This window comes from Dermacentor albipictus, chromosome 1 (genome assembly GCF_038994185.2).
Source record: "Dermacentor albipictus isolate Rhodes 1998 colony chromosome 1, USDA_Dalb.pri_finalv2, whole genome shotgun sequence".
Taxonomy (NCBI): Eukaryota; Metazoa; Arthropoda; class Arachnida; order Ixodida; family Ixodidae; genus Dermacentor; species Dermacentor albipictus.
Window position 1 is genome coordinate 83,036,010 of NC_091821.1, and position 26,925 is coordinate 83,062,934.

The 26,925-nt window shown below is 46.2% G+C and overlaps 1 protein-coding gene across 4 annotated transcripts in view; it reads right to left on the reverse strand.

The window, feature by feature from the left end:
• Nucleotides 1–26,925, reverse strand: part of LOC135907459 (probable phosphorylase b kinase regulatory subunit alpha) — a 115,666-nt gene that overhangs the window by 39,378 nt on the left and 49,363 nt on the right. For all 4 annotated transcript variants that reach the window (XM_065439157.1, XM_065439158.1, XM_065439156.1 and 1 more), the window contains exons 22-23: nucleotides 16,169–16,245; nucleotides 15,911–15,989 (exon numbers count right to left, since the gene is read on the reverse strand). In XM_065439157.1, coding sequence (XP_065295229.1) covers nucleotides 15,911–15,989; nucleotides 16,169–16,245 — 156 coding nt within the window. The remainder of the gene's footprint in view (nucleotides 1–15,910; nucleotides 15,990–16,168; nucleotides 16,246–26,925) is intronic.

Sequence of the window (26,925 nt, forward strand, 5' to 3'; positions counted from 1 at the left end):
TAGAAATATTTTAAATTCGACAAGTAGAGAATACCAAGAGAACAGGCTTATGAGATGTACACTTAGTCACAAAAGGTTACGAACCACAAGATCTCAGAAAACGTTCAATTCCCGAGCAGCCTGCAGCAGTAGCCAATAAAACTGTATACGACTATATTGTTAGCATATTCCAGTTGAGGCCCGAAATGCAAGTACTAGGCTGCATTGTGAGGATGCGCAGATATTCAGCTTTTTCTCAGATTTCATGGTCCGTAATATTTTGTGGCTGGGTATACAAGAGTGTTAAATGCAGCATATATTTAAAAAAACAGTTACGAAGGTTTTGCAACACACAAGACCAGACTTGGAGGCTTGCCAATCTTAGTTCAAGTCATTAATAAGCAAGCCAACAGTGCCACTGAGTCATACACTGAAGCAAACAGAATAACACAGGAAAGGGGCCAGAATAACACAGGCATATTTCTTGCTCTCAAATGATTCTTGAACAAGGCTATGAAGCAAAGTTTGTTGCAAGATGTAGGAATAAATCCATGCATTCAGTGCATGCATAATAGCATTCATACGTCCGATTAACCCTTTCTGTGCCAAGGACGAGTTCGCCCCTCACTTGCCCAGGAATTTCCTTTCATCTACCGAGTGTCACAGACAAGTGGTGGTCATTTCATCATTTTGGTATGAATGCTGCGCTATTAAGTGGTATTAAATTGCACCGACTTCCCAGTAATGAATATTGTGAGGGTGCAGTTGGCGGGAACGAAGCAGAAGTCTAGTTGCCTTCGTTCTAAAAATGGCACTCAATTGGCTCAACAAAAATGCTTGCACCTCTGCGATTTCCTTTCCTGGCCGTGCCAGCAATAATGTGTCGCATCAAAAACAAAAAAGCCATGCTTATGTTCTAGGAAATATCATGCTCCGCATAGACTGCTTCTGTGGCCTTGCCTACTTGAAACTTTCAAGCATTAAAAAATAATTTAACAATAGAAATTCAACAGAAAATAACAAATTAACTGCTGATATTGTAATAATGAAAGCTGCTGACAATGAATTCGTCATAAAAATTTTTAGAAATTTTGGTCGTTTTCTGAAAAAAGAAGTTTCCACGGAAAGGGTTAACGCAGTGGACAATGAGAGGCTACAATAGTTACCAGAAGAGGGTTTTAGCGCCGAAAAAAAAAACACAACACACAGCAAGCGAGATGGGACAGGCGCAACTTCCAACTACGCGGTGAATAAACAGTTGGAAGTTGCGCCTGTCCCGTCTCGCTTGCTGTGTGTTGTGTTTTTTTCGGCGCTATAACCCTCTTCTGGAAACATGCACCAACTAGCCCCCCAACAAGTATTACTCTACAATAGTTAAAATACATCCATGACATGCAGTCATGACAGTCAAATTTAATTGTAACTGAGAACACACAGTGCTTTGCACATCAGGGAACAGAAAACAGTGGGTACAGCTGAGGGCACAACATAACCAATGAAAAGAAACATTCAAGTATGAGAGTCAGCCAAAAAACTCGCTGCTCCTTCTAGTTTAAGTGCTAGAGCTTCGCGATGAAATACACTTTATAGAGGATTTTGTGTTTACTAGCGTTCAGCATCATCCGACACCATTCTATTAATGCAGACACAAACCTTCCCCAGTCCGGTTCAATTGCAGCACATTTTCCCCACGCAATACCCGAGTTCTCTTTGCAAATTATGTCAGGAAACTAGAGCGACGCTCTCACACATGTTGTGGGAGTGTCGTGTTACATCAGCTACAATGGCGCTCTTTGGCCATACCTGGCCCTTGCGGCATTAAACATCAAACATCAATCAATCATTCATCAGCTACAATGGCAGTAGCTCCGGAGGCTCGTGCGTCGAAGTGGGCCGCTGCTCTGCACAGCTCCAACCTCAAGATGCAAGAGTGGGCTGTCCAGCAGGCCCAAGAGGCGGTGACGAGGCAAGGCCTCGAAGTCCCCTCATGGGAGACCTGAGCCTGGGTCGTCAAACTTTGCCGGAATTAAAATAAAGTCGTTTCCATCCCTCCATGGATATATTTGTGAAATAGCAAGGCCACAGTCGAGTTCCTAACAGCAAAGGGGGCCTGTCCTCCGTGTTTTTACTAAGCAAAATATTTTATGTTTAAACTGATTTCTTCTTGACATTAACATATCATTCAGTTCATTCGAACCACAAGGCCTTTTGATCAAATAGCATCCCAGTACCCTCACTTTCTGGTCCTCATGAATGTGCAGCAATGACGCCCTGAAATTATTTTTCCACACTGAGCATATTCAAGACAAACTCAGATGTATAATTAACGAGTTTTGACCATAGTTTTGACACATTCTTCAATTCCTGCATGTATCCGAGTTTATTACAGACATCACACACAGTGGGTTTCAGCTGGTGTGTCTGAGTGTGCCTGAAAATAGAGCTTGCAATATTTGAGCAAGTCCTCTGGGATAACTTCAGCCATGTTGCTAAAGTTATAAAAAGCCATAAAATTCACAATTAGATAACAAAAATGTTGAATTAACTTTTGAACGGTTCTGCACTGCAATGGGAAACTTGTAGTGCTTTCAGAGTGTACTCCATACCCACTTATAAACTAACAAAAAGTAATACTACTAGCTGCTTTTGACATGATAAATTAAACTCTTTGTAGTGCCAAACCATAGCATAGAGCATCAGGAGCGCAACTTCCAGGCGCGAGGGAAGCAGCACGCCTCAGTTATGCAAAACATGTGCAAACCAGTTGCCCACAATTATTGCAGCCAGAGCTCGCAGTCAGGCAAAGGTGATTTACAAAATTTCATTGCAGAGCGACTATATTGGTTCACTACTGTTGGGCACATGCAGCCTCCAAGCCACAGTGGCAAATGGTTTACATTACTTGAGGCTGTTTCCTACTGGCATGGCAGTTGCATGTATTATGAGCTCAGCTTTGATTTGGTGCATTATATAAGCCAGAAGTTATGACAAAAGCAGCGAGTAGTTAAACTATTTCATGAATCTAACAATGGTACACACTACACTCAGAAACACGAATTTAAAAAGCAGCTGTAAAAACCATGAACACGCTCATGAACATGGTATTGCCCTTTTCATGTATCGTGCGTCCATGTTTCTTACACCTCTTTTTTTTAAGTCACAAATTCTTACCAACTCATTCAGTTTTTTGTCACTTTACATTCAGAAAGTGCTACAAGTTTTTTATTATGCAGTGCTTGTCTTAGAACTTGAGACTGACTCCAACCAAATAACTGAATTTTATTAGCCCGACGTTTCGGAGCCCATTCGGCTCCTTCTTCAGGGGGTTGTTCTTCGGGGGGTGGCGGTGTGCCGCTTTTAAAGCGTCTTTTTTGAAGAAAGGAGGGGGGGGGGGAACACGGGAGGTGGGGAGACACTCCACAGACGGAAAGGTGGGGGGGAACAAAAGGAAAGGGGGGTTGTGTTGTTGACCGCTTCCAAGGTGCTGCGATAACCGGTGCTGGGTGGAGTGCTCACGAGGGTGCCCTTGATGGGCCGCGGGGGGGGGGGGGGGGAGGTTACAGGGTCGCGCCGACGTTCTGTGTTGGTGAAACGAGCGGGAGTCTATCTGGCTGTGCGTCCTTTTCTTCTTTTCGTCATGTCGCCAAGGCCATGGACATAGACCGAGGGTAGGTTGCCCTTCACACGGTTTATGTTATTCTCCGTATTCTGAATGTGCCATGACTCCAGTAGTAGTCTCTTTCGCCAGTTCGTTTCTGTTTGAAGGATTTCAGTTTCCTTGAAAGCAATTTTGTGGTCGGCGACTTCAGAGTGTTCAGCGACGGCGCTGCGAATACGGTTGAATGTCCTGACGTCGTTCTCGTGTTGTCTGATCCTTTCTTTTAGATTTTTGGTACGACGCCGGACAGTCAGCACAACTGATTTTGTAGACGACGCCTTGAGCTTTTTCTTTTGGTGGACGATCTTTTGGTTTAGGGAGGAGGATATTGAAAGTGTTTATTGGTTTGTGCGCCACTTTGAGGCCTTCTTTTTTTAATATTCGGCTGAGCGCTTCGCTGGTACCTCTGATGTACGGGATGGACACTCGCTTCTGGGGTTGGGGAGAAGTAAACGGCTGAAGGTCCCGCATTTTGCTTCTTCTTTTTTGTTGTCTGGTTGTCTTTCGAATGAAGTCATCTGTGTAGCCATTCCTCTTAAGTTCGTTGAGAACCGTTCTCTTTTCTTTCTTTAGATCCGATTCCGATGAGGAATGAGTTTCGGCTCGTTTGAATAAAGAATTTACAACAGACGCCTTGTGGTTTGCCGGATGGTCGGATTGGAAATGAAGATAGCGGCCTGTGTGGGTTGGTTTTCGGTAGACTGAAAATTTTAGAATGCCGTCTTTTCGTGTAACTTGTACATCTAAGAATGGGAGTGATCCGTTCTGTTTGCGCTCATATGTGAACTGTATATCCGGGTCTATGGAGTTTAAGTGTTTCTGCAAGTTTTCGACTTGGCTCGTCTTCACGATGCAAAAACAATCATCCACGTACCTGAGGAAGACTTTTGGTTTCGGGAAAAAAGTATTTAAAGCTCTCTCCTCGATGCTCTCCATAGTCAAGTTAGCCATGGCAACGGAAATTGAGGCCCCCATAGGAGTTCCTTTAACCTGTTTGTAGTAGCTGCCTCGGAAGGTGAAATAGGTATTGGACAGGCACAGTTCGAGAAGGCGGCAGATCTCGTCTACACTCAAAGGGGGTTCTCTCACCGAGCGTATCGTCACGTTCCAGTGCATCTCTAGTTGCGGAAACAGCAAACTTAATGGGTACTCTTGTGAACAGAGAGATTACATCAAAAGAGACCAGACATTCATCATCTTCGATACGGATTTTTGATGTGAGTTTGATGAAATTCTCGGAGTCGCGCACGTGCGATGCTGTCCTTCCGGTGAGTGGTGATATCACCACTCACCGGAAGGACAGCATCGCACGTGCGCGACTCCGAGAATTTCATCAAACTCACATCAAAAATCCGTATCGAAGATGATGAATGTCTGGTCTCTTTTGATGTAATCTCTCTGTTCACAAGAGTACCCATTAAGTTGGCTGTTTCCGCAACTAGAGATGCACTGGAACGTGACGATACGCTCGGTGAGAGAACCCCCTTTGAGTGTAGACGAGATCTGCCGCCTTCTCGAACTGTGCCTGTCCAATACCTATTTCACCTTCCGAGGCAGCTACTACAAACAGGTTAAAGGAACTCCTATGGGGGCCTCAATTTCCGTTGCCATGGCTAACTTGACTATGGAGAGCATCGAGGAGAGAGCTTTAAATACTTTTTTCCCGAAACCAAAAGTCTTCCTCAGGTACGTGGATGATTGTTTTTGCATCGTGAAGACGAGCCAAGTCGAAAACTTGCAGAAACACTTAAACTCCATAGACCCGGATATACAGTTCACATATGAGCGCGAACAGAACGGATCACTCCCATTCTTAGATGTACAAGTTACACGAAAAGACGGCATTCTAAAATTTTCAGTCTACTGAAAACCAACCCACACAGGCCGCTATCTTCATTTCCAATCCGACCATCCGGCAAACCACAAGGCGTCTGTTGTAAATTCTTTATTCAAACGAGCCGAAACTCATTCCTCATCGGAATCGGATCTAAAGAAAGAAAAGAGAACGGTTCTCAACGAACTTAAGAGGAATGGCTACACAGATGACTTCATTCGAAAGACAACCAGACAACAAAAAAGAAGAAGCAAAATGCGGGACCTTCAGCCGTTTACTTCTCCCCAACCCCAGAAGCGAGTGTCCATCCCGTACATCAGAGGTACCAGCGAAGCGCTCAGCCGAATATTAAAAAAAGAAGGCCTCAAAGTGGCGTACAAACCAATAAACACTTTCAATATCCTCCTCCCTAAACCAAAAGATCGTCCACCAAAAGAAAAAGCTCAAGGTGTCGTCTACAAAATCAGTTGTGCTGACTGTCCGGCGTCGTACCAAAAATCTAAAAGAAAGGATCAGACAACACGAGAACGACGTCAGGACATTCAACCGTATTCGCAGCGCCGTCGCTGAACACTCTGAAGTCGCCGACCACAAAATTGCTTTCAAGGAAACTGAAATCCTTCAAACAGAAACGAACTGGCGAAAGAGACTATTACTGGAGTCATGGCACATTCAGAATACGGAGAATAACATAAACCGTGTGAAGGGCAACCTACCCTCGGTCTATGTCCATGGCCTTGGCGACATGACGAAAAGAAGAAAAGGACGCACAGCCAGATAGACTCCCGCTCGTTTCACCAACACAGAACGTCGGCGCGACCCTGTAACCTCCCCCCCCCCCCCGCGGCCCATCAAGGGCACCCTCGTGAGCACTCCACCCAGCACCGGTCATCGCAGCACCTTGGAAGCGGTCAACAACACAACCCCCCTTTCCTTTTGTTCCCCCCCACCTTTCCGTCTGTGGAGTGTCTCCCCACCTCCCGTGTTCCCCCCCCCCTCCTTTCTTCAAAAAAGACGCTTTAAAAGCGGCACACCGCCACCCCCCGAAGAACAACCCCCTGAAGAAGGAGCCGAATGGGCTCCGAAACGTCGGGCTAATAAAATTCAGTTATTTGGTTGGAGTCAGTCTCAAGTTCTAAGCAATTTCCCAACCAGACAGGCAATTCTGTCGAAATGTTTAGCTTCAAGTGCTTGTCTTGTCCAGTTAAGAAGTCATTAGCACCATATTACAAATTTTGTAGCTTTTTACGTCTCTGGCAATGCGGATGAACTTTTTCTTCTGGCAGTGTGGACGGGGTTATTCTAAAGAAAACTTGCAAATTTATCTCGCCTGCCCTCTAGTAAGGCATTCTTTAACACTGCAGCTGAAATGCATTATATACCACCTTTACTCGTCTCTATCCTTCCTTTCCTACTTTCGTGCGCTACGCAAACACCGCCGTTATATGCCACCCATTTTTTTTAAATATTACACATATTTTATAAAACTCGCCTGTGGCAGACATCATGCCTCTTCAAGTAGGTCAGTGGAGGCGGCTGACACGGCTTCCATGACAAACTCTAGTGATCAAGTAGCTAATCAGCAAAGTTTCAGTCATTAACTTTTTAATTATTCCCTTTAGGGTGCACAATATAATTGAATAAATGAAGCCAAATAATAGTAAAGTACTATCTATTTAGCAAAAACTCCAAAAGTAGCACCAATGTCCAAATTTGCTAAAAGAAATGCGTTGGTTTTAGCTTCAACAACACACTAAAGTTTTTTGTAACACTAAGTGGAATGCCAGTGTACTTCGTTCAAAATGACTATCTTAAAACCAATGCAACTCAGGATTTCTGCTAAGATGTTATTTCACTGCCACCAGACTTTATTTCTGTAAGAGCAACAGGTACCCAAAGTGCATAATTAAGAAGTTTATTGGAAGTTTGTTGGTTACCAATCTCAACATTGCTATTTGTCATGCAAGTAATATCCGCCTCTTCAAGTATAATTCACCCGAAGAGGACGAATGGCACAACATCTTTAAGGCAACTGAGAAAAAAAAAACCTGTCTGAAACAAATGCATGACCATGCATGTAGAAAGATAGAGAGAGAGGAATATGCAGCCACTTTTTAAACTGGAGCACCACATTCGCAAATTAATCAATGTCAAGCACACACACACACAGTGCTTCAGTCAAGATAGCTTAACCGACTGAAGCACTGGATGAAGTACTTCGTCCTTTCGCCACTCAATTCGTGTCCAAGTCGTGGTCTGACAAAATTGTTTTTCCTTGTGTCTTCTCTCTGTGTCTGAGGCAAATCACCACATATGGATAAGCAGCTAGTGGTGCAACTGCTCTCTTCAGGCACAGTTTTTCTTCTCTGCTGTGGCACTGATACCATAGGAAAGAGCGCGAGACTTATTGCGCATAATATTGTGCCAGCTTTCATGTCACTGCAGTGCATTATGGGCAAAACTGCTTTTTTTTTATAAGCTTCACGCAAAGCATTTTTGGGCTTCCTGTCATTCTGCAATGGACATCACTGGATACCAAACAATTAGGGAAGTAACCAAATTAAAAAAAGAACAATTAGGGAAGTGAGCCCATAAGAGCTATCACTGTAGAAACACAGGGGTGGTGCTGTATTCCTGAATTATAGAGGAAAGCGTACTCTCAATGAAAATTGATGAGTGTTATCCAGTGCTAAGTAGCCGGTGAGTGTCTATGCAACATTTCAACAAGTCATGGAGAAAGTTTAAAAATTTTTAGGAATGAAGAAACTGGTGTGAGAAGAGGGTGTCAAACTGAAATGTCTTTCATTCCAATGTTTATTCTGGTTCAGAGAAAATGGCTCAGTTCAGTATCAGCTCTGAAGTGCAAAGTTAACAAATAGTCTATAAAAATCTACACAGGTGTGTGTTCATGTGCTTAAACAGAACATAGCTTATGGCAGCAAAATCAAACATGTTTATGTTGATGAATGTCACTGAATAAAAAAGGGAAAGCTAATTTAAACAGCATAAACTGAAGCAGTAACACAGCATCCTTCTGGAATGTTAAGTGCAGTTCACAGTGAAACTTCACTGCACTGGTCACATGTCTTGAATTCATTGCAAGGTGAATAGAGGTAGCAAGAAATGTAGCGGGGCAAAGAACACAAGAAGTGGCACACCATCCGCCATATAAAATTGTTTCGGTAAAGAGAACACTCATCTTGCACCGATATGCATCCATTAGTGGTGCATGTCGTCGTGCCAGGCCACCCAACATCCATGTGGCTGAAGCAACAGCTCATCGCCCATTTCAGGTATGCAGGCCAACAATGAAAAGTCTGAATCACATTACTAAGGCGTGCCGAGATGCCACATAGAAAGGGCAACTGTGAGCCTTAGTAAAAAACATTGTGCGTAGCACTGATCTGACAGTGCTATGTGCATGCATCACCTATTGGTGTATGGAGATGATGCCAAGTCTCCAGTTATGTTAGTGGAAAAATTAAATTCTAGGGCTTTAGTGCCAAAACCATAATATGATTATGAGGCAAGCCATAGTGGGGGACTCTGGATTAATTTCGACTATCTGGGGTGCTGTAACGTGCACCCAATGCATGGTACATGGGCATTTTTGCATTTCGCCCCTATCGAAATGCGGCCGCCACTGCTGGGTGCCAATTATGCCCTCACCCTCGCGATCGCAGCAATTAAGCCACCACGGCGGGTGTTTGTTACTAAATTGTGTACCTCTCATTGAGCTACTAAACAACCCACAACAGAGCTGCTGCCTCACATGATAGCAAGACACAAACATGGATTCCTCCTAAGATGACTGTACAGCTAGAAACCTAAGAACGACAGAAAGCTGAGCTAGTTGGTAAGGATTCATTATGCAAGAAAAGGTGAGGCGTGCAGACAAGACACAAGAGAAGAGAAGTGGACAACACGAATGTCGACTATCAATTGAAGGGAGCACTGAGGCGAAAGAAAGAAAGAAAGACACAAAACTCATCTGCGCAAGCTCTGGAATGGTATCACCACGTGTCAGTCGAGTACATGTGCCGGTCTACGTGAGAGATAACTGTTAAGGCACTTAATCTCCTCCTTATGTTAGCCTTCGATTACTTTACATACCCAGCAGTCACAGAGGCATTACGTAATCAAGGAGTACAGGAGGCTGAAATAAATATCTTAGAAAACATCTATAACAGAGATTTCACAGCCACCTTAATCCTCCTCAAGAAAAGTAGAAAGATACCTGTAAAGAAAGGGGTCAGACAAGGTGACACAATCTCTTCAATGCTATTCACTGCGTGCTTGGAAGTATTCAAGCTATTAAACTAGAAAGGCTTAGGAGTGAGGATTAATGGAAAATATCTCGGCAACCTTTGGTTTGCAGATGACATTGTTCTGTTCAACAACACTGGAGACAAGTTACAACAAATTATTGAGGACCTTAACAGAGAGAGTATAAGAGTGGGGTTGAAGATTAATATGCAGAAGACAAAGATAATGATCCATAGCCGAACAAGGGAACAAGAGTTCAGGATCACCAGTCAGCCTCTAGAGTCTGTGAAGGAGTATGTTTAACTAAGTCAATTACTCACAGGGGACCCTGATCATGAGAAAGAAATTTAAAGAATAATAACTGGTTGGAGTGCATACGGCAGACATTGTCAGATCCTGACTGGTAGCTTACTATTATCATTAAAAAGACTGGTGTGCAATCAGTGCATTCTACCGGTGCTAACATACGGGGCAGAAACTTGGCGAGAAGTTAGGGACCGCGCAAAGAGCGATGGAACGAAGAATGTTAGGCATAATGTTATGAGACAGGAAGAGAGTGGTGTGGATCAGAAAGCTAACGGGGATAGCCGATATTCTAATTGACAATAAGAGAAAAAAAAACGGAGTTGGGCAGGTCATATAATGCGTAGGTTAGATAACCGGTGGACAATTAGGCTTACAGAATGGGTGCCAAGAGAAGGGAAGCGCATTTGAGGACGGCAGAAGGCGAGGTGGGGTGATGAAATTAAGAAATTCGCAGGCCTTAGTTGGGATTGATTGGCGCAGGACAGGGGTAATTGGAGATCACAGGGAGAGGCCTTCATCCTGCAGTGCACATAAAATAGGATGATGGTGATGATGTTAAGAAACAGTTGCTGCACAATGCATGTGATGAAGTTTTTAGTGGCTTGGTTAGTGCGCACTTCACTTCCATTCGTGCGACTCACTAAGATGCCATCAGAAGCACCGGTGCATACCTTCTAAGCACCCTGCCTTACACAGCAAAATTGTGACATGAACTTCCTCAATGCCATACATAATAGTACAAGTAACACTATCTCAAGTACAGTACATGACACATCAGCACAATGAGAATGACAAAACTCAGGTAGTGCACTGAACGAGGTGGACTACCTGAGCCGGGATGCTGTGAACTACTCCAATCTGTTTTTATTCCAAATACGCCATTAGCCCTCTGTGATAGGTCAAAATGTTTGGAATAGTTTTAAGTTATCCCGGCTCTGATGTGTATAAGAGATAATGAGGGGGATAACACTTGACATCACTCTCAAACAACAGCCTACACTGGTTTTGCCGGCGTGGGCTGGAGGTTGCAGTTGAGGGAACACCTCACGCTACCAGGAGTAGAAAGCATAATACATCAGTGTAGTGAGTATGAACAAATACTCCCACATGCTACACCTGCTGGATGTTGCATCTGGGCTGAACTGGGCTGATCCAAAAGGGACTGCAATGGCAAATCGCATCTCAAACTGCTAGCTGCCACTAGAGAAGGATGGGGAAAGCTGGTAAGCTCATCCTTTATAAGTAAATTGTCGTTATGTGAGGTGAAGCAAGCGTCAAGCATGTTAAAGCTTTAGCTAGCCCTGGTAGAGAACTGGGAGAACTGGTAAGGTTGCTGTTTTGTCGAGCTATGCATGCATTCATGTGTGGACTAATTGGTACAGCATAAGGCTTCTGCGTTAGGAGACACGGGTTTGAAACCTATTTTGGACGGACGGACGGATGGACAGAAGTCTATCTCTCTCTAACAGTGTTCCAGACAACTTGGGTGACCGGTTGTTTGTGGTCTGTGGGTAGACTTTCCAGGCTGCTGTGCTGAGGGAACCGAGTATGTGGCACTGGGTATGTGCAGCTCTTCAGTGACAAAAAAATATTGTTTCAGACTTCTCCAATGTAGGGCAGAATCGAATCCTATATAGGTATTCAAAAAATCTTATTTGAATATATATTCAGGCATGTGCCACACATGGACATCGCGGTGGCGGTGCTAGATGGCGTAGCACGTCCAGTGGGAAGTGCGAGAGAGGAGCCCGGCTGCATACATGCCTCATACATGACATGGTTGGCATGGTCGACATTGGTAGTATGGTGTGTTGCTACGCTGCTTTAATGCTGATCGCATTAACGTCAACATTCACTGGGAGATGGGTTCTGCCGGAATTTTTATTACTGACACTGCGATTAAGGCTACCTGGCCAAACATATAAAGAAACCCACAGACTGATCTTAATAATGCTTCACATTAAAAAGTTTGTTCCTGTGCAGCCTAGGGCAACAAGCAAAGCAATTGCCTGTAAAGGGGCAGCATGTTTGTGCTGTTGTACTCTTGCATTGTGAATGATGTTTTTTGTTTGTGACTGCTGTATTATGAGCCCTTGACCATGGTAACATTAATAGTTGCATGGTGGGCTGGAAAAGTGCCCATGGCAATGCACCAGGACCAGTTTGGCCACTGAAGGGACAAGCAACCCGAGAAATGGAGCAAGCATTTAGATGCAATTGATGGTTTTGTCAACTGTAAACTGTATCGGAGAACAGTGGAAGGAATGCACACGCCAAGTAAAAGACTAACATACAAGAAATACAAGAACAAGCAACTTTGCAAATCACAAACTTCAGCATCACACTGTGGCATATACAGCCAACAGTATTTACAACATCAGGAAAACACGACACACCTGGGGGAGTGGCAGCAAGAGTCAGGCTTTTTAAGATGTCTTATGCAAGCTAGTTGACAGGCTGGACACTTACATAAATCCCCCCCCCCCTTTTTTTTCTCATCATGAAACTGTGAAATGAAGTGCAATAGGCGACCTTCATAGGAGGACCCCACAACTGCAAGTGCTCATTACTGTTGCTGTAATACTGTCATTCATTTTTTCCCCTTTTTTAATGTTTTGTTGAAGATATCATTCCACTGTTTCACTTGTGTAATATTTTCCATGTATTAGCAGGGTCTGTCTTCATGCAAAGATGTTGCCATATACTAACACACGATGCTTGGCAGGATGCAAGTGGGGAAACAGGGGAAACTTTTAAAAAGATACGAATTTCCGCAGTGAAATGATCTACAAAGAAAGATTTCAATGCAAAGGCAGTGATAAAGCATGTTCTGTTGTTATCCATACCTATTTAATTATAAGAACAAACCTACAAATGCTAAATGACACATTCATGCACTGAGTGCAACCTGCATAGCTCCCAAGTGCTCCTTGAGCAGTAGCACACACCACAAAAGTTACAGCCTCATATGTTAATTCCCACACCAGAATCTGCCATGTAAAGCAGCACAAGTTGGCAAGCGACACCTTAGTGTTTCAGCCAAGCGGTAGTGGTAATGTTGCACCTGCATGCCCAGGCATCACATATACTGATCTTGTCAGTGGCATTTTCAATGTCGCACTTTCACCTCTACCTGACAGCAGCCCATTTTTAACCCATTTCATGGTTTCTATGAGTAACAGCTTGTCTGCCATGCTTACACGAGCTAGTTACCATCTCAGATGAATACGGCTTGTCTACATCACTTTCATGCAATGATCATAGATGGAAAAACAACATGGTGCCTGAAAAAACTGTCTACAAACGAAAAAAATGTTGCTGATTTCTATATGTAATGCGCTACAGTAAGGTATCACAACTGCAGTAAGGCCTGATGTTGTGGCACATGCCACTGGTAATATAGAAACTTCCATTGTAACACATGCTTTAATATGAGCTCATTAAGAGTTTGTGCCGATGGAGTATATGTGCATAAAAAAATGTCATCTGTGTGCACAGACCACAGATTATAGTCCACAAAAACAGGCACTTTCAACAACAGAAGCCTGATTGACGGAAACATACCCGACCTCAAAATCTTATTTACTGCTATTCTACTGTCCTATAAACCAGCTGTTATCAAACACAATTATCCACGCAAATCATTTTCCTTTAGCAAATTACTTGCTTCCTGCTATAGTCATGTACAAGCACTGTGCACAAGCAGCAGTAAAGGTCAGTAACACAGGCAAGAACATAGGAACCAAAATTTATCATAATATCCTGCTAGAATAAGTAGTTTTGGCTTGACCATACACTTATTTAAATCTTGTTATTCATCTAGCATCTGACAACTCATAACCCAAGCCTACAATCTTCTCATCAACCTGCAGCAAGCACACTGCAAGACAGAAAGGATGACTGCCAACTCACAGGCAGAAAGAAGATGCCAAAGGCAGTGCAGGACAAGGCACCAGCCAATAAAGTACAGCAATTATACAAATGGATTTCAAACTTTTAGCCAGAGCATGACTCTCGACCTTCTCACATGTTATGAAATTATGTTATGAAATTTCTTTATAAATGCAAAATCATGCACAGAAAGCCAGATGTAGTGCTGGAGTCATAACTAAAAACACATTATGTATTTAAATCTGCCAATATTATGTTTTAGGTGTATAACACATACATCACTTGTCCAAAATCAATCGGAAAGGCTATGTCATGAAAGGTTAGGTTAAGCAACATTTCTCACATAAGGTATACAAACATGATTGTTGTCCACAATCAGTCAGAAAGGCTATGTTATGGAAGGTTTGTTAAGCAACAGTTCTGACATCAGGTTCTATTAAAGGCAGTCAGATACCCAAGTCCAGTTCAATGCAAACGCTATTTCTTGTTTTTGATTTGATGTGATTTTAGTCAATATAGAGGATATGGCTTCATAGACAAAGGTTGTTGAAAATACATTGCCAGACATCTTGCTTGCTCGTTCAACAAATGATAGTGTGAATCTATAGCAGCCCTGCGAACCCCCCTTGGGCACCTTTGAGGAACCCTCGGGCTCCACAAACCACCATGAACCACAGTTTAAAAAAAAATGAAATAGACAAATATAGAGGATATCATTCTGTGTAACAAACTAAAACAGTGCATTGTTTCTGTTCTCTTGATGTGAAAAAATTCTATTATATTATGCACCACAGCACCAAACAGCCTTTTATTTTTGTAGCCAAGCAGGCACTGCATCAGGAAAGAAAGTAATATGCAGTGTTCTTAACAGAAAAACTATACTCCCATGCCTGGTCATTGTTACTTTGGTCTGCATGTAGACCCTTCCACGTAACCAGGAGTAAGGAAACCAAGTTGACAGAGCTCTTACCTACACCATTGGAAGTGTCTTTAAGCAGGTACTATTGCATTCAATATGGGCTACTAACAGGATCCTGTGGGCCAAGGAGCTTTGAGACCGCACGGCAGTGTCAGTGTGCGAAAAATTTGTAAACTAAATAGCAGTAATTGGAAGTGCATTTAGGTCTCCAATTTTCCATATATTGGCACTGCCGTGCAGTCTCCGAGCACCTTGAGCCACAAGAGCCCATGTTGTAGCACATATTGAATATGATAGTGCACTTTTTGTTACATTAACAATATGTAGACACAAGTACAGCAGCTTGCAGACCAGAACATGCACAGTATGCCTGCTTGCCATAGCACTCTTTATGTCACATGCAACCTTAAATAGAGTCAGAGCATCTTTCAGCCTACTCATTCTTTCCAAGAATGCAGGACCTTTATCCCTTTATACTTGTGTTTCTACCAAATCAATCTATCTTTGAGTCAATGCACCTCCTGCATTTCTAGTAACATGAATGCTGAAGTGTTCAATTAGAGAAAATTGACCAATAGCCCCACAACATAAAAAGCTGGCTATGACACTGTTCGCTGGTCAGATGCTATAGATGTGAATAAACTACAATAAAGCTAATGCAACTTTCTGTATGCAAATTTTCTCGGTCCGTAAGCGTCATTGAAGAGAATCTACCAACCAGAATCATGTTGTTCAACATACACCCCGCCCCCCTCCACCCAACGTGAATAAAACAAAATAAAATACCTTTATAGAGAAAGTAAACATAGGACATAGATAAAAATGAGACCATCAGACCAAAGGAAAACATAAGAGCAGGCAGACATGCTGCACATCTAGCATAAAGGATAGCACTGGCAATAAGCACCAGAACAAAGAGTGCGTGCCATTCAAGTGAATGATGGGGTGAGTACCATGCCATGCTTGAAAGAGTGCTTGCCACAGAAGAGGTGCCAGCAGGCAGGCAGGCAGGCAGTGGGAGTGCACCTCAAGCTCCCAAGTGAACCAGATGCCTTACTTGGGTCAACATAGCCGCACTTTTATCAGCGCCATGGGCTTTGTAAATGATAATACGAAGCTGTTTCGCTGGCTGTGGCCTACAAACATCACAAAAACGTGTTAGTCCCCAAATCTACCCACATACATACATTACAGTGCTATTTAAAGACTCTGCATATGCCAGACAAGAAAAAGCATAGAAGTAATTTGATTGAAATCAAAGAGAGAGAAAGATAAAGACAGGCAGGCAAACAGTGTGCATCAACATGCAGCTTGCCTTGTGATGGTGTATTCATTCATCGGTGGCATGCCTACGGTAACTTGCTTCTGCCGTACAAGCAGATCTGTCACGGCCTGTAAAGAATAAGAATGGGTATTGTACTTGTTAAAAAAAGTCCGGCAGCATGTTACACTCCTGTAACACGTGAAGGTGAAAGCCTGCTGCACACATGGCAATGCATTAAGTTATACGATCGGAGGTGTCAGACTTCTTGCAAGGCATAACGAGTCACAGTGAGAAGTAAACGTATGGGGCTGTAGGTCAATCTCCTCAACGATATATACAAGCACCTAATGCACTACTTAAAGGTTCTTTCGTTCTCTCTTTCTTTCCATCTTTCTTTCACTCTTTTGTTCTTTCTTTCTCTGTTCTCAATCTGCACATGGCCTTTGAAGACTCCTCAATCATATTTCTACATCAACACTGCATTTAACATAGACAAATAAAGCACCCACTCTGCCTTCTCAGTCCACCACGGAGGAAGGAAACTAAGGAGAGGCCCTACCCACTCCGCGCACTAGTAGAAAAGTGTGGCGGAAATGACGCAGTAGGTTGTCATTTTTTTGCTGCTTTTTTATTTATTTTTGCTGCATGGCCACGCTTTTTGGGCCACAATGGCGGCGTTGTTATGGTGTTGAGCGGCGCTCACACGTGTTGCTCTGGTAGGTTTCGTGCCGTGGCAAAGGCGCTGTGTGGGCGGGTTTGCGTTAGTCACCGTGTCTTGTTGCGCTGTGTTACCTGTACCGTGCGCTGCCAGATGTTGCACGAGCGCGCACACTCCGCGCGTGATACCACGCGCAGCGCGGCGTGGTTTCGCGAAAGATGTAAACAAGAGAGGAGGGTGGCCCAAAAGGCGGAGCATCGCCATGAGCAACGCCAACTTCTGGCTTCACTTTTGCTTCACAAAGAGTGACGTCAGGGCCTCTCCTTAGTTTCCTTTCTCCGTGCAGTCCACAGTAAATGGACCATCAAATCCAAGCTCACCTTCACTGCTGAGCCTCCTGTCACCATAACTGAACTCATCACTGCTCACAAAGTCACCAAAATGCCCTTTACACTAAGCTTAACGTTTTTACAGACAGTCAAGCAGCATTTTAACTCTGCTTACATGTTTCTTAAGCAGAAATTGCATTTGTTGCACTTTGGGAATACCTCTGGCATACAGCAAAGAGGAAATTCCCCAAAACGCCCACCAAACCAAGGCTTAAATGACTTTTTGACTTTGCAAATTGATCATATTGTTACAGTGAAGGGGAAAAAAAAAGTGACATGGACTAAAGGAAGACAAAGTCTGGCGGTTGCCTGAACGCCATATACACCAGTTGTAAATATACACTATTTTACACTCATGGGCCTGCTTTCTATCTGCAACATTTTGGTGGAAGGTGCTGGGTACAATCACGGAACTTTGCAGTGGACGTCATCTACCTACCGCGACAATGGCAAATCAACAGACACAAGTGACAACGCCTCAGCAGCCCGTGTCAATGGTAATCCTCACTCAACCGCGGGATCCGAGGACATTTCGTGGCACGAACAACGCCGACGTCGAGGACAGGCTTATGATGTATGAGCAAGTGTGGGACAACAACAGGTGGGATCCAACAATGATGCTAGCAAACCTGATATTTTATCTTAGAGAAACTGCGAAGCAATGGTACAATACACATGAAGATGACCTAACGAGCTGGGATGTCTGCAAAGAAAAAATGCGAGACCTGTTTGGCAGACCTGTCGGTTGTCAGTTGGCAGCAAAAAAATAACTTGGGTGCCACGCTCAGATATCCACAGAATCCTATGTCGTGCACATACAGGATGTGCTGGCCCTCTGTTGCAAGGCTGATAACAACGTGACCTAGGCAGACAAGATTGGTCACATACTAAAAGGTATTGCAGACGACGCTTTCAATTTCCTGATGTGTAAGGATTGTGCTACTGTGGATGCAATTATAAAGGAGTGCCGGCACTTCAAACAAGTGAAGGGTCGCCGCATTGCTCAAACTTTCGACAGATTGCCCAATACCGCCGCGACATCTCCTTGCGAAGACCTGCCATGGTTCGTTCAGCCGACAGGACCAAAAGATATAACGCGCATCGTTCGCCGTGGGCTTTAGGCCGTGGCTACGGCTCCAGTTCATTCAGAGTGTCAGGAAAGCGTGCCCGCTATCTCCCTTATACAAGCGGTCGTTCGGGAGGAAATAGCAAGTTTGGGCATTCCATCTCTCTGCTCGGTCGGCCATACAAACACCTACCAGATTAGTCCGGCCGCACGCTTCCAGATGGAAAGCTTTCTGCCACTGCATCGCAACCCAGCTGACTGGCGCACAGCAGATGATAAACCCATCTGTTTTAGTTGTTCTGGTATTGGACGCATCGCCCGTCATTGCCGCAACCACTGGTCGTCGCCTCCTCGGTGGTCATCTCTGAGTCATTACCGCTAAGCGTCAGACAATCGTACTTTCTCACCCTATACGCCGACTAGGAACACCCAATGCCGACAGTGCTCCACCAAGATCCAGCCGCTCCCCGTCTCCGCAAGGTCATAGGTCCCGTTCGCCTCTCGTTCACCGCTCTTCGTCCCCTTCTGCAACTGGTTGCTTCATTTCAGGAAACTAGGTGGCGCAGGTCCCAGAGTTGAAGCTGCAACTCCGACCCAGCCCACAAATCCTCTGTTGACCCTGCCTACACGTGGAAACCTACTGGACATTGAAGTTGATGGCGTTCCTGTTACATCTCTCGTTGACACAGGAGCGCAGCCTTCAGTTATGAGCGCTGCTCTCCGCCGAAGGCTCAAAAAGGTTCTGACGCCCGCCGTATTGTGCACTGTGCGAGTCGTCGATGGGAGTACTTCACCTGTTCTTGGAATGTGCACAGCATGTGTGACCATTGGGGGCTATTATACCACTGTTTTATTTATCGTCCTTGAGCACTGTCCGTACGACCTAATTCTCGGCCTCAACTTCCTTTCGAAACACTCTACCCAAATTGACTGCTCCGCAGGTGTTGTACAGTTAGATCTGCCGCTTCCTGCCGACGCAATAACTTGTGCTTCACAACGCTTATGTTCTGCTGTGTATGCAAGGCTGTCTCCACAGGTAGCTACAAACGTCCTCCTGACGCCCTGTCCTCCCGTACCTGATGGCGAGTACGTCGTGTCGCCACTTACCGACATGGTTTTGTCGCGCAATATTGCCCTACTGAGCACCTTAATCTGGATCCGCAAAAAACTGCGCTCGTGTGCCCATCCTCAATTTTGGATTTTCGTTGCAAGTGCTGCCACACGGTATTGCCATAGCGCATATCACTCCTTTGGAAGAATTTGAGATTTCTTCTTTGACCTCTGAATCCTTCCTTAGTACCAACGAACCTTTGTCACCCACTCCTTCGTACTCGACGCCTGCGGACGATGTTTCTAAGATTATTGCCCCTGACCTTCCTTCCGAGCAACCAACAGCTCTTCTTCACCTCCTGTCATCTTATCGGGATATCTTTGATTTGGACGACCTTCCACTGGGCCAGACATCTGTAGTCACGCATCGCATCAACACTGGTGACACCAGCCCCATTCATAGGCGGCCACATCGTGTCTCCGCAACAGAAAAGGCCATCATACAAAAAGAGGTAGACAGGATGATGGACAAGGACATCAATGAACCATCCACTAGCCCGCGGGCATCACCAGTTGTCTTAGTAAAGAAAAAAGACAACTCATGGCGCTTCTGCGTTGACTACCGTCACCCCTCAACAGGATAACAAAGAAGGATGTTTATCCCCTGCCTCGCATTGATGACGCTCTTGACTGCCTTCACAGATCCCAATATTTTTCATTAATTGACCTCCGCTCCGGCTATTGGCAGATTAGCGTCGATGAGATGGACCGCGAGAAAACTGCCTTCGTCACACCGGACGGTCTGTACCAATTTAAAGTCATGCCCTTTGGATTATGCAATGTGCCAGCTAAATTTGAGCGCATGATGGACTCCCTCTTGCGCAGCTTGAAGTGGTCTACATGCCTCTGTTACCTTGACGATGTGATTGTGTTTCGCCGAACTTTGAGAGCCACCTGCAGCGCCTCACAACCATACTCTCCGTGTTTCGCAGGGCTGGCCTTCACCTAAACTCCTCCAAGTGCCATTTCGGTCTCCGTGAAATTAACATGCTCGGCCATCTCGTAAACGCCGCCGGAATCCAACCTGATCCACAGAAAGTTCACGCCGTGGGAAATTTTACTGTACCTTGTTCAACAAATGATGTCCGTAGTTTTCTGGGCTTAAACTCTTATTTTTGCCGACATCGCTCACCCTTTCACTGACCTTCTTAAGAAAGATGTCTCTTTTTCTTGGGGACCACCGCAGGGGAAAGCCTTCTCTACCATGATTAAGCGGCTTACAACTTCCCCGATTCTGTCACACTTTGACCCTTCTGCGCTCACTGAAGTACGAACTGACGCGAGTGGTCATGGCATCGGCGCTGTCTTCGCTCAGCGTCAACAGGGCCAAGACCGTGCCATCGCTTACACCAGCCACCTTCTTTCCATGCCCGAGCGAAATTACTCCATTACTGAGAGAGAATGTCTCGCGCTCGTATGGGCGGTCGCGAAATTTCGACCGTACCTTTTCGGTAGGAGCTTCTGCATCGTAACTGATCATCATGCCCTCTGCTGGCTCTCTTCTTTGAAGGACCCAACTGCATGACTTGCACGTTGGGCATCGCGTCTACAAGAACATACATTTTCTATTATGTATAAGTCAGGGCACCTGCATCATGAAGACGCTGACTGCCTGTCCCGCAATCCCACGGATCAACCGGTCGATACTGATGCAGATTCGGACATCAGTGTTCTATCCCTTTCTGGCTTCTTACATATTGGTGATGAGCAATGGCAAGATCCTGTTCTTCAAACACTTACGAAACGCCTAAGCTCCTCGCCCAATGACCCGTCCCTCCAAATGTTCACCTTGCACGATGGAACCTTATACCGTCGTAGCGTTCGTCCTGATGGCCCGGAGCTCCTAGTCGTTCCCACGCACCTTCGACTGGCCGTGCTCCAGCAACTTCATGACACTCCTACTGCTGGACATCTTGGCATCACTACGAGTGGTGCCGCTTCTTCTGGCCCGGCATTTATCGCTCTGTGCGCCGTTATGTTGTTTCTTGCGACCTGTGTCAGTGCCTGAAGACGCCTGCTATGCCTTCTCCTGGTTTGCTTCAACCAATTGATATACCGTATTTACTTGCATAATGATCGCACCCCTGAATTTTGTCGTCAAAATTAGCTTTTTTTAAATTTCCTGTGTAATGATTGCACCCCGAACTTGCCGCAGCGATATGTCGTGTGCCAAGTTGTTGTGCCATTACCACAAGCCCGGATTCCGAATCTGCAAGATGCAGAATTTATCCTGCGAGCGCCCAAATTCTCCCTTGAAAAGGCAAGATGCTGAGCCGTCAGGCAGCGGTGTCCTGTGGGAGAAGCCTCGGCGAGCAGCGTGTTCGGACGTGTCAGCGTGTGCCAGACAGCCCGGCGCCGCACCTCCCTTTGCATGGAGGTCACCGCGCGCGCGAACTTTGAACCGGGTGGCCAGCGCGGTCGCTGGTTGGACCCCTCGGACGACCGCCGAGTGGTGACTTTGTATTGGGCCGTTGAGTGACAATGGTTCCTCGGGGATTATAAAAGACGCGGCGCGCCGCCTGAAAAACAGGATCCGCCGACCCACCGGGAGACAGTGTCGCTCCCGACTGGGGTGAGATGTGTCACGCGTTTTTCGCCGGACGTCGCCGTGCGGGAACAGTCGCGTTTGTGTGAGCTCTCAGCCCCAGTGCCGATCCGATCTTGTCCTGTACAATGACCTGTATATAATGTATAAAATCCCTTTCGTTATTCTCATCGACGCCTGGCTCGGAGTCTTCGCTACCAACGCTCTGTCACGAAACGGGTGACGAGTGCAACGGGACCACAAAGTCGTAATAGTGGTGCAGCGGTGCAAAGTCGTAACAGTGGCGGCACCGGTTGGAAGTCCGTAACAGTGGGTGGCAGCGGTGGGATTGACCGGCATCAGCTACCTCGGCGCGGTGAGTGCCTGAAGTTTACCTCAAACACCAGACTTTCTCTGACACAGGTTATAGTAGCTTAGGGAAGGATTTGGTGTTGCATTGTGATAACCTTGTGTGTTTCAAGCCTAGTAAGAGTGTTTTGAAAACCAGGGGATGCTGAGGGGGTAAACAGGGCAGTGTGTGAAATACTTGCATATGTCTTACTAGTAGTGTTATAGTAGCGTACGGCAGGTATATTCAAAAAGGGTAAACAGCAGGAGGACAGTGTGAACGATGGAGAAGTACAAGGTGAAGGAACTTCTCGAAATTTGTGAGGAGTTGGGCATTGAGTTGGGCTCAACCAAAAGAAAGAATGCGATCCTTGAGGTCATGAGGACCGGGGACGTAACGGCTGAGGAAGCCGCTGAGGCCTGGGCGGATATCAATGAACGTCGGGAAAGGGAGGAGAAGGAACGTTGTGAGCAGGAAAGGAGAGAACAGGAACGTCGCGAAGAGGAAAAGGAGGAAAGGAGAGAAAAGGAACGTCGGGAGTTGCAGGCAGAGAGGGAGCGACGTGAGCACGAGCTTAAAATGAAAGAGTTGGAGATCCGAAATAACTCGCCGGCGCCTAGTCTCACTTCTAATGTTCCAAGAATACGCGATCAACTTCCACCCTTTGTCGTCGGAGAGGATATGGCCAAATACCTCGTGAAATTTGAGCACGTGTGTGAACGGAATAGCATTGAGCGATCCCTTTGGGCACAGAATCTGTTAGCCTTGCTTCCTGGGGAGGCATCGGACGTAATAACTTGCTTATCGAAAGAGGCGTTTGAGAGCTACAGTGATGTGAAGGAAGCGCTACTGCGGAAGTACAAATTGTCGCCCGAAGCTTTCCGGCAGAGGTTCCGGTATGCAAAAAAGGGCAAGGAGTCGAATGTTGACTTCGCGTTTCGTCTAAAAGCCGACTTGGTGGAATGGCTGAAGGGCGAAGAGGTTTACGACGACCGCGACAAAATTGTCGAATGCATCGCGTTGGAGCAGTTCTACCGTTGCATTGATGAGGATGTCCGGCTCTGGCTGCAAGATAGGCTAAAGGAGGTTAAGCTAAACAAGGCAGCAGAGTTAGCGGAAGAGTATTACACCCGCCGCAGCTTGCACAGCAAGGCAGTGCCAGTAGAAAAAGCTGATAGAAGAGATGGGTTTTCCGGGAAGCCCGACGAACGGAAGGAAATCACGCGTCGCGAGTTTCGGGAAGACGAATCCCTTACCAAAGAAACTGTAAGGGAAGGGCATTACGCATCTCAGAATGATGACGATGGTCCGAAACAGCGAAACGATACGACGCGTTCTTTTGAAAAACGGAAACCGTTAACCTGCTACAATTGCAAAAAGCAAGGGCACATCGCTGCAAGCTGCCCAGAGAGAATTGCTTTTGCAACGATACAGGAAACTCACAATAACATACGTCTGTTGGAGCCCTATGTGCAGGAAATTAAGGTAAACAGCAAGAAGTGCCGAGCACTGCGGGACTCTGCAGCAACTATGGACGTTGTTCACCCGTCTTTCGTCTCCTCGAGTGATTTTACGGGAGAGTGCGTTAGGATACGGCAAGTGGCCGAGAAGGAGAGTGTCTGTTTACCGATCGCAACGGTTATCATTGAAGGAGAGTTTGGGAAACTTAACACCGAAGCCGCTGTGTCAGCTGCCCTGCCGGAGCAATTTTCCTACCTCTTCTCAAATAGCTCGGAGCAGCTGCTGAGGGATCAGGGCAAATCATTCTTTGCCGACGTGGCGTACATGGCCCTCACGCGATCCAAAGCGCGCCCGCTATCGAGGGAACTTGACTTAGCGTCGGTGAGCGAAAGGCGGTGTGGCACACGGACTGATCAAGGTAACTTGAGTGGCGAGCAGTCACGGGAGAGGCAGAGCTCGGAGGCTGGCCTAGACGAGCGGGTCCTGGAAGTGAGTGGGAGTGACACGTGCCACGCGACGCCGCAATTAGGCGACGCGGGCTCCACACTCGCTCCGGTTTCCGCCAGCTGGCAGGAGCAGGCTGCAGTTGAAAGGGAAACTCGGATTCGCGGGCAACAGGAAGATTGTTCACTAGCCGATCTGAGGAAGAGCGTCAAACGGGGAGTGAAAAAAAAGAGGGTTTCATTTGGCAAGGAATCTGGCTTATTGTACCGCCGCTACACGGATAAGCAGGGTCGCAAATATAAGCAGCTTCGGATTCCGCGAAAATATCGCCGGGAAAAATGAATGACCTCATTTGCTTCCTCAGTGGTATGTTTTCGGTCCAAGTGATTTCAAGGGGACCATTCCATTTGTAATTATTATTGCTGATTAATAATTGTTTCTATTTTGTTGTGTTGTTAATTTGAAAACTGGTTGTTTCAGCCTTGTGTACTAGATCGTACACCTGCCTCTTGTTGCAGCGGGAGAAAAAGGGGGATAACAATTTAGTTAGGTTGATTTGGATTATGGCCTTGTCTGGTGTTTGACGGGAGACAGAGGGCACTTGTTCGTGTTGGGTGTTGCCTTTTGCCGGTCGGTTTTGCAAGCTGCAGAACGACCAACCGGGACCAGTGGCGAGAAGCAAGGTCCTAGGAACGACCCGAGCGGAGCTGGTCGAGGTGCCTTGGCGACAACGCGGTGAGCAGAGCTCCTGTCCTGGCGAGTCGGACCTGGGCACGTGAAGTTACCTGGCGTCCCGACACTGGACGTGAACTTGGACGAGCCTGACGAACGTGCGCGCCTGGCATCCGAGCCACGTGGAGGCAGCTCGTCTTCCCGGCGCCTTATCTGAGGGCGGGGATGCTGTTGTGCCATTACCACAAGCCCGGATTCCGAATCTGCAAGATGCAGAATTTATCCTGCGAGCGCCCAAATTCTCCCTTGAAAAGGCAAGATGCTGAGCCGTCAGGCAGCGGTGTCCTGCGGGAGAAGCCTCGGCGAGCAGCGTGTTCGGACGTGTCACCGTGTGCCAGACAGCCCGGCGCCGCACCTTTCTTTGCATGGAGGTCACCGCGCGCGCGAACTTTGAACCGGGTGGCCAGCGCGGTCGCTGGTTGGACCCCTCGGACGACCGCCGAGTGGTGACTTTGTATTGGGCCGTTGAGTGACAATGGTTCCTCGCGGTTTATAAAAGACGCGGCGTGCCGCCTGAAAAACAGGATCCGCCGACCCACTGGGAGACAGTGTCGCTCCCGACTGGGGTGAGATGTGTCACGCGTTTTTCGCCGGACGTCGCCGTGCGGGAACAGTCGCGTTTGTGTGAGCTCTCAGCCCCAGTGCCGATCCGATCTTGTCCTGTACAATGACCTGTATATAATGTATAAAATCCCTTTCGTTATTCTCATCGACGCCTGGCTCGGAGTCTTCGCTACCAACGCTCTGTCACGAAACGGGTGACGAGCGCAACGGGACCACAAAGTCGTAATAGTGGTGCAGCGGTGCAAAGTCGTAACAAAGTCTAGCTAATAATGATCGCACTTACCATCTGTCAAACACTACACGAACGACTCTTCAAGACAAACCAAGTGGTCTGCTCGCACCAAACATTCTTAAGCAGATACCCCATTTCATTTCTTTTATCAATTTCCACACTTCCATGACAAAAAAAAAAGCTACAACCAAACTTGCCTTTATTATGTGTAGGCTTTATAATGGTTGTGGTCAACAACAACAAAAAAAGGTGCCTTTTGATTCTTCTCGTCTGCACTCGTGGGCACACAACAAATCGCGAGCGGCAACGATAACAGCTACGTATACACTGATATGTTAGAAGTGTACCCTGTTCATATGTCGACGCTTGTAACACAGCTAAGATATTCACTCACCCTTAGCGGAAACGTGCCGTATTAGAATGTGAAGACAAATGCCGCAGTTTCCGCAGCCTGCCCGCCATGTGTTTCTATGTCACTGGCAGCTAAGCGCGCCCATCTGTTTCTGTCCCCTCAAAGTGGACATGGCTACGCTATTGCCGCAAACTTGCCGATATTAACAATATTATTCATTACTGATACGGAAGAAACTGTTTCAATGCACGTAATAAACTCACGAGAAGAAAAAAAAATACCATTCGGTGCGTTCGGCTTGCTCCGCCAGCTGCCATTTTTGTTCTGGTGTCCCTCAATACATACAGTGGCAGCCACCTATTTGTTGACCTGTTGTCATTTCGCAGCAAATGCGGGATGAAAAAAAAAATCTTTTTGTGGGAAATTTAACCCGCGTAATGATCGCACCCCTGAATTTGCGTCAATTTTTTCTGACAAAAAAGTGCGATCATTATGCGAGTAAATACGGTACCTACAGAGCCCTCCTTCCCTGTGGGCCTCGACTTCCTTGGCCCCTTTCTAATTTCCATCAAAGGAAACAAATGGATTGCTGCAGCAACAGATTATGCCACGAGATATGCCATCGCATGAGCGCTGCCGACCAGCTGCGCTACAGATGTCGCCGACTTCTTACAATACGACGTCATCCTGCACCACGGCGCCCCTCGCAGTGACTCACGGATTGCGGCCGCTACTTTCTATTGAAGGTCATCGATGATCTGCTCCGCTCCTGTTCTACAGAACACCAGCTTGCTACCATGTACCACCCTCAAACGAACGGCCTCACCAAGCGACTCAACCGCACACTAACTGAAATGCTGGCCATGTACGTTTCTGACGATCACCGCGACTGGGACGTCGCTTTACCATACATCGCTTTCACATACA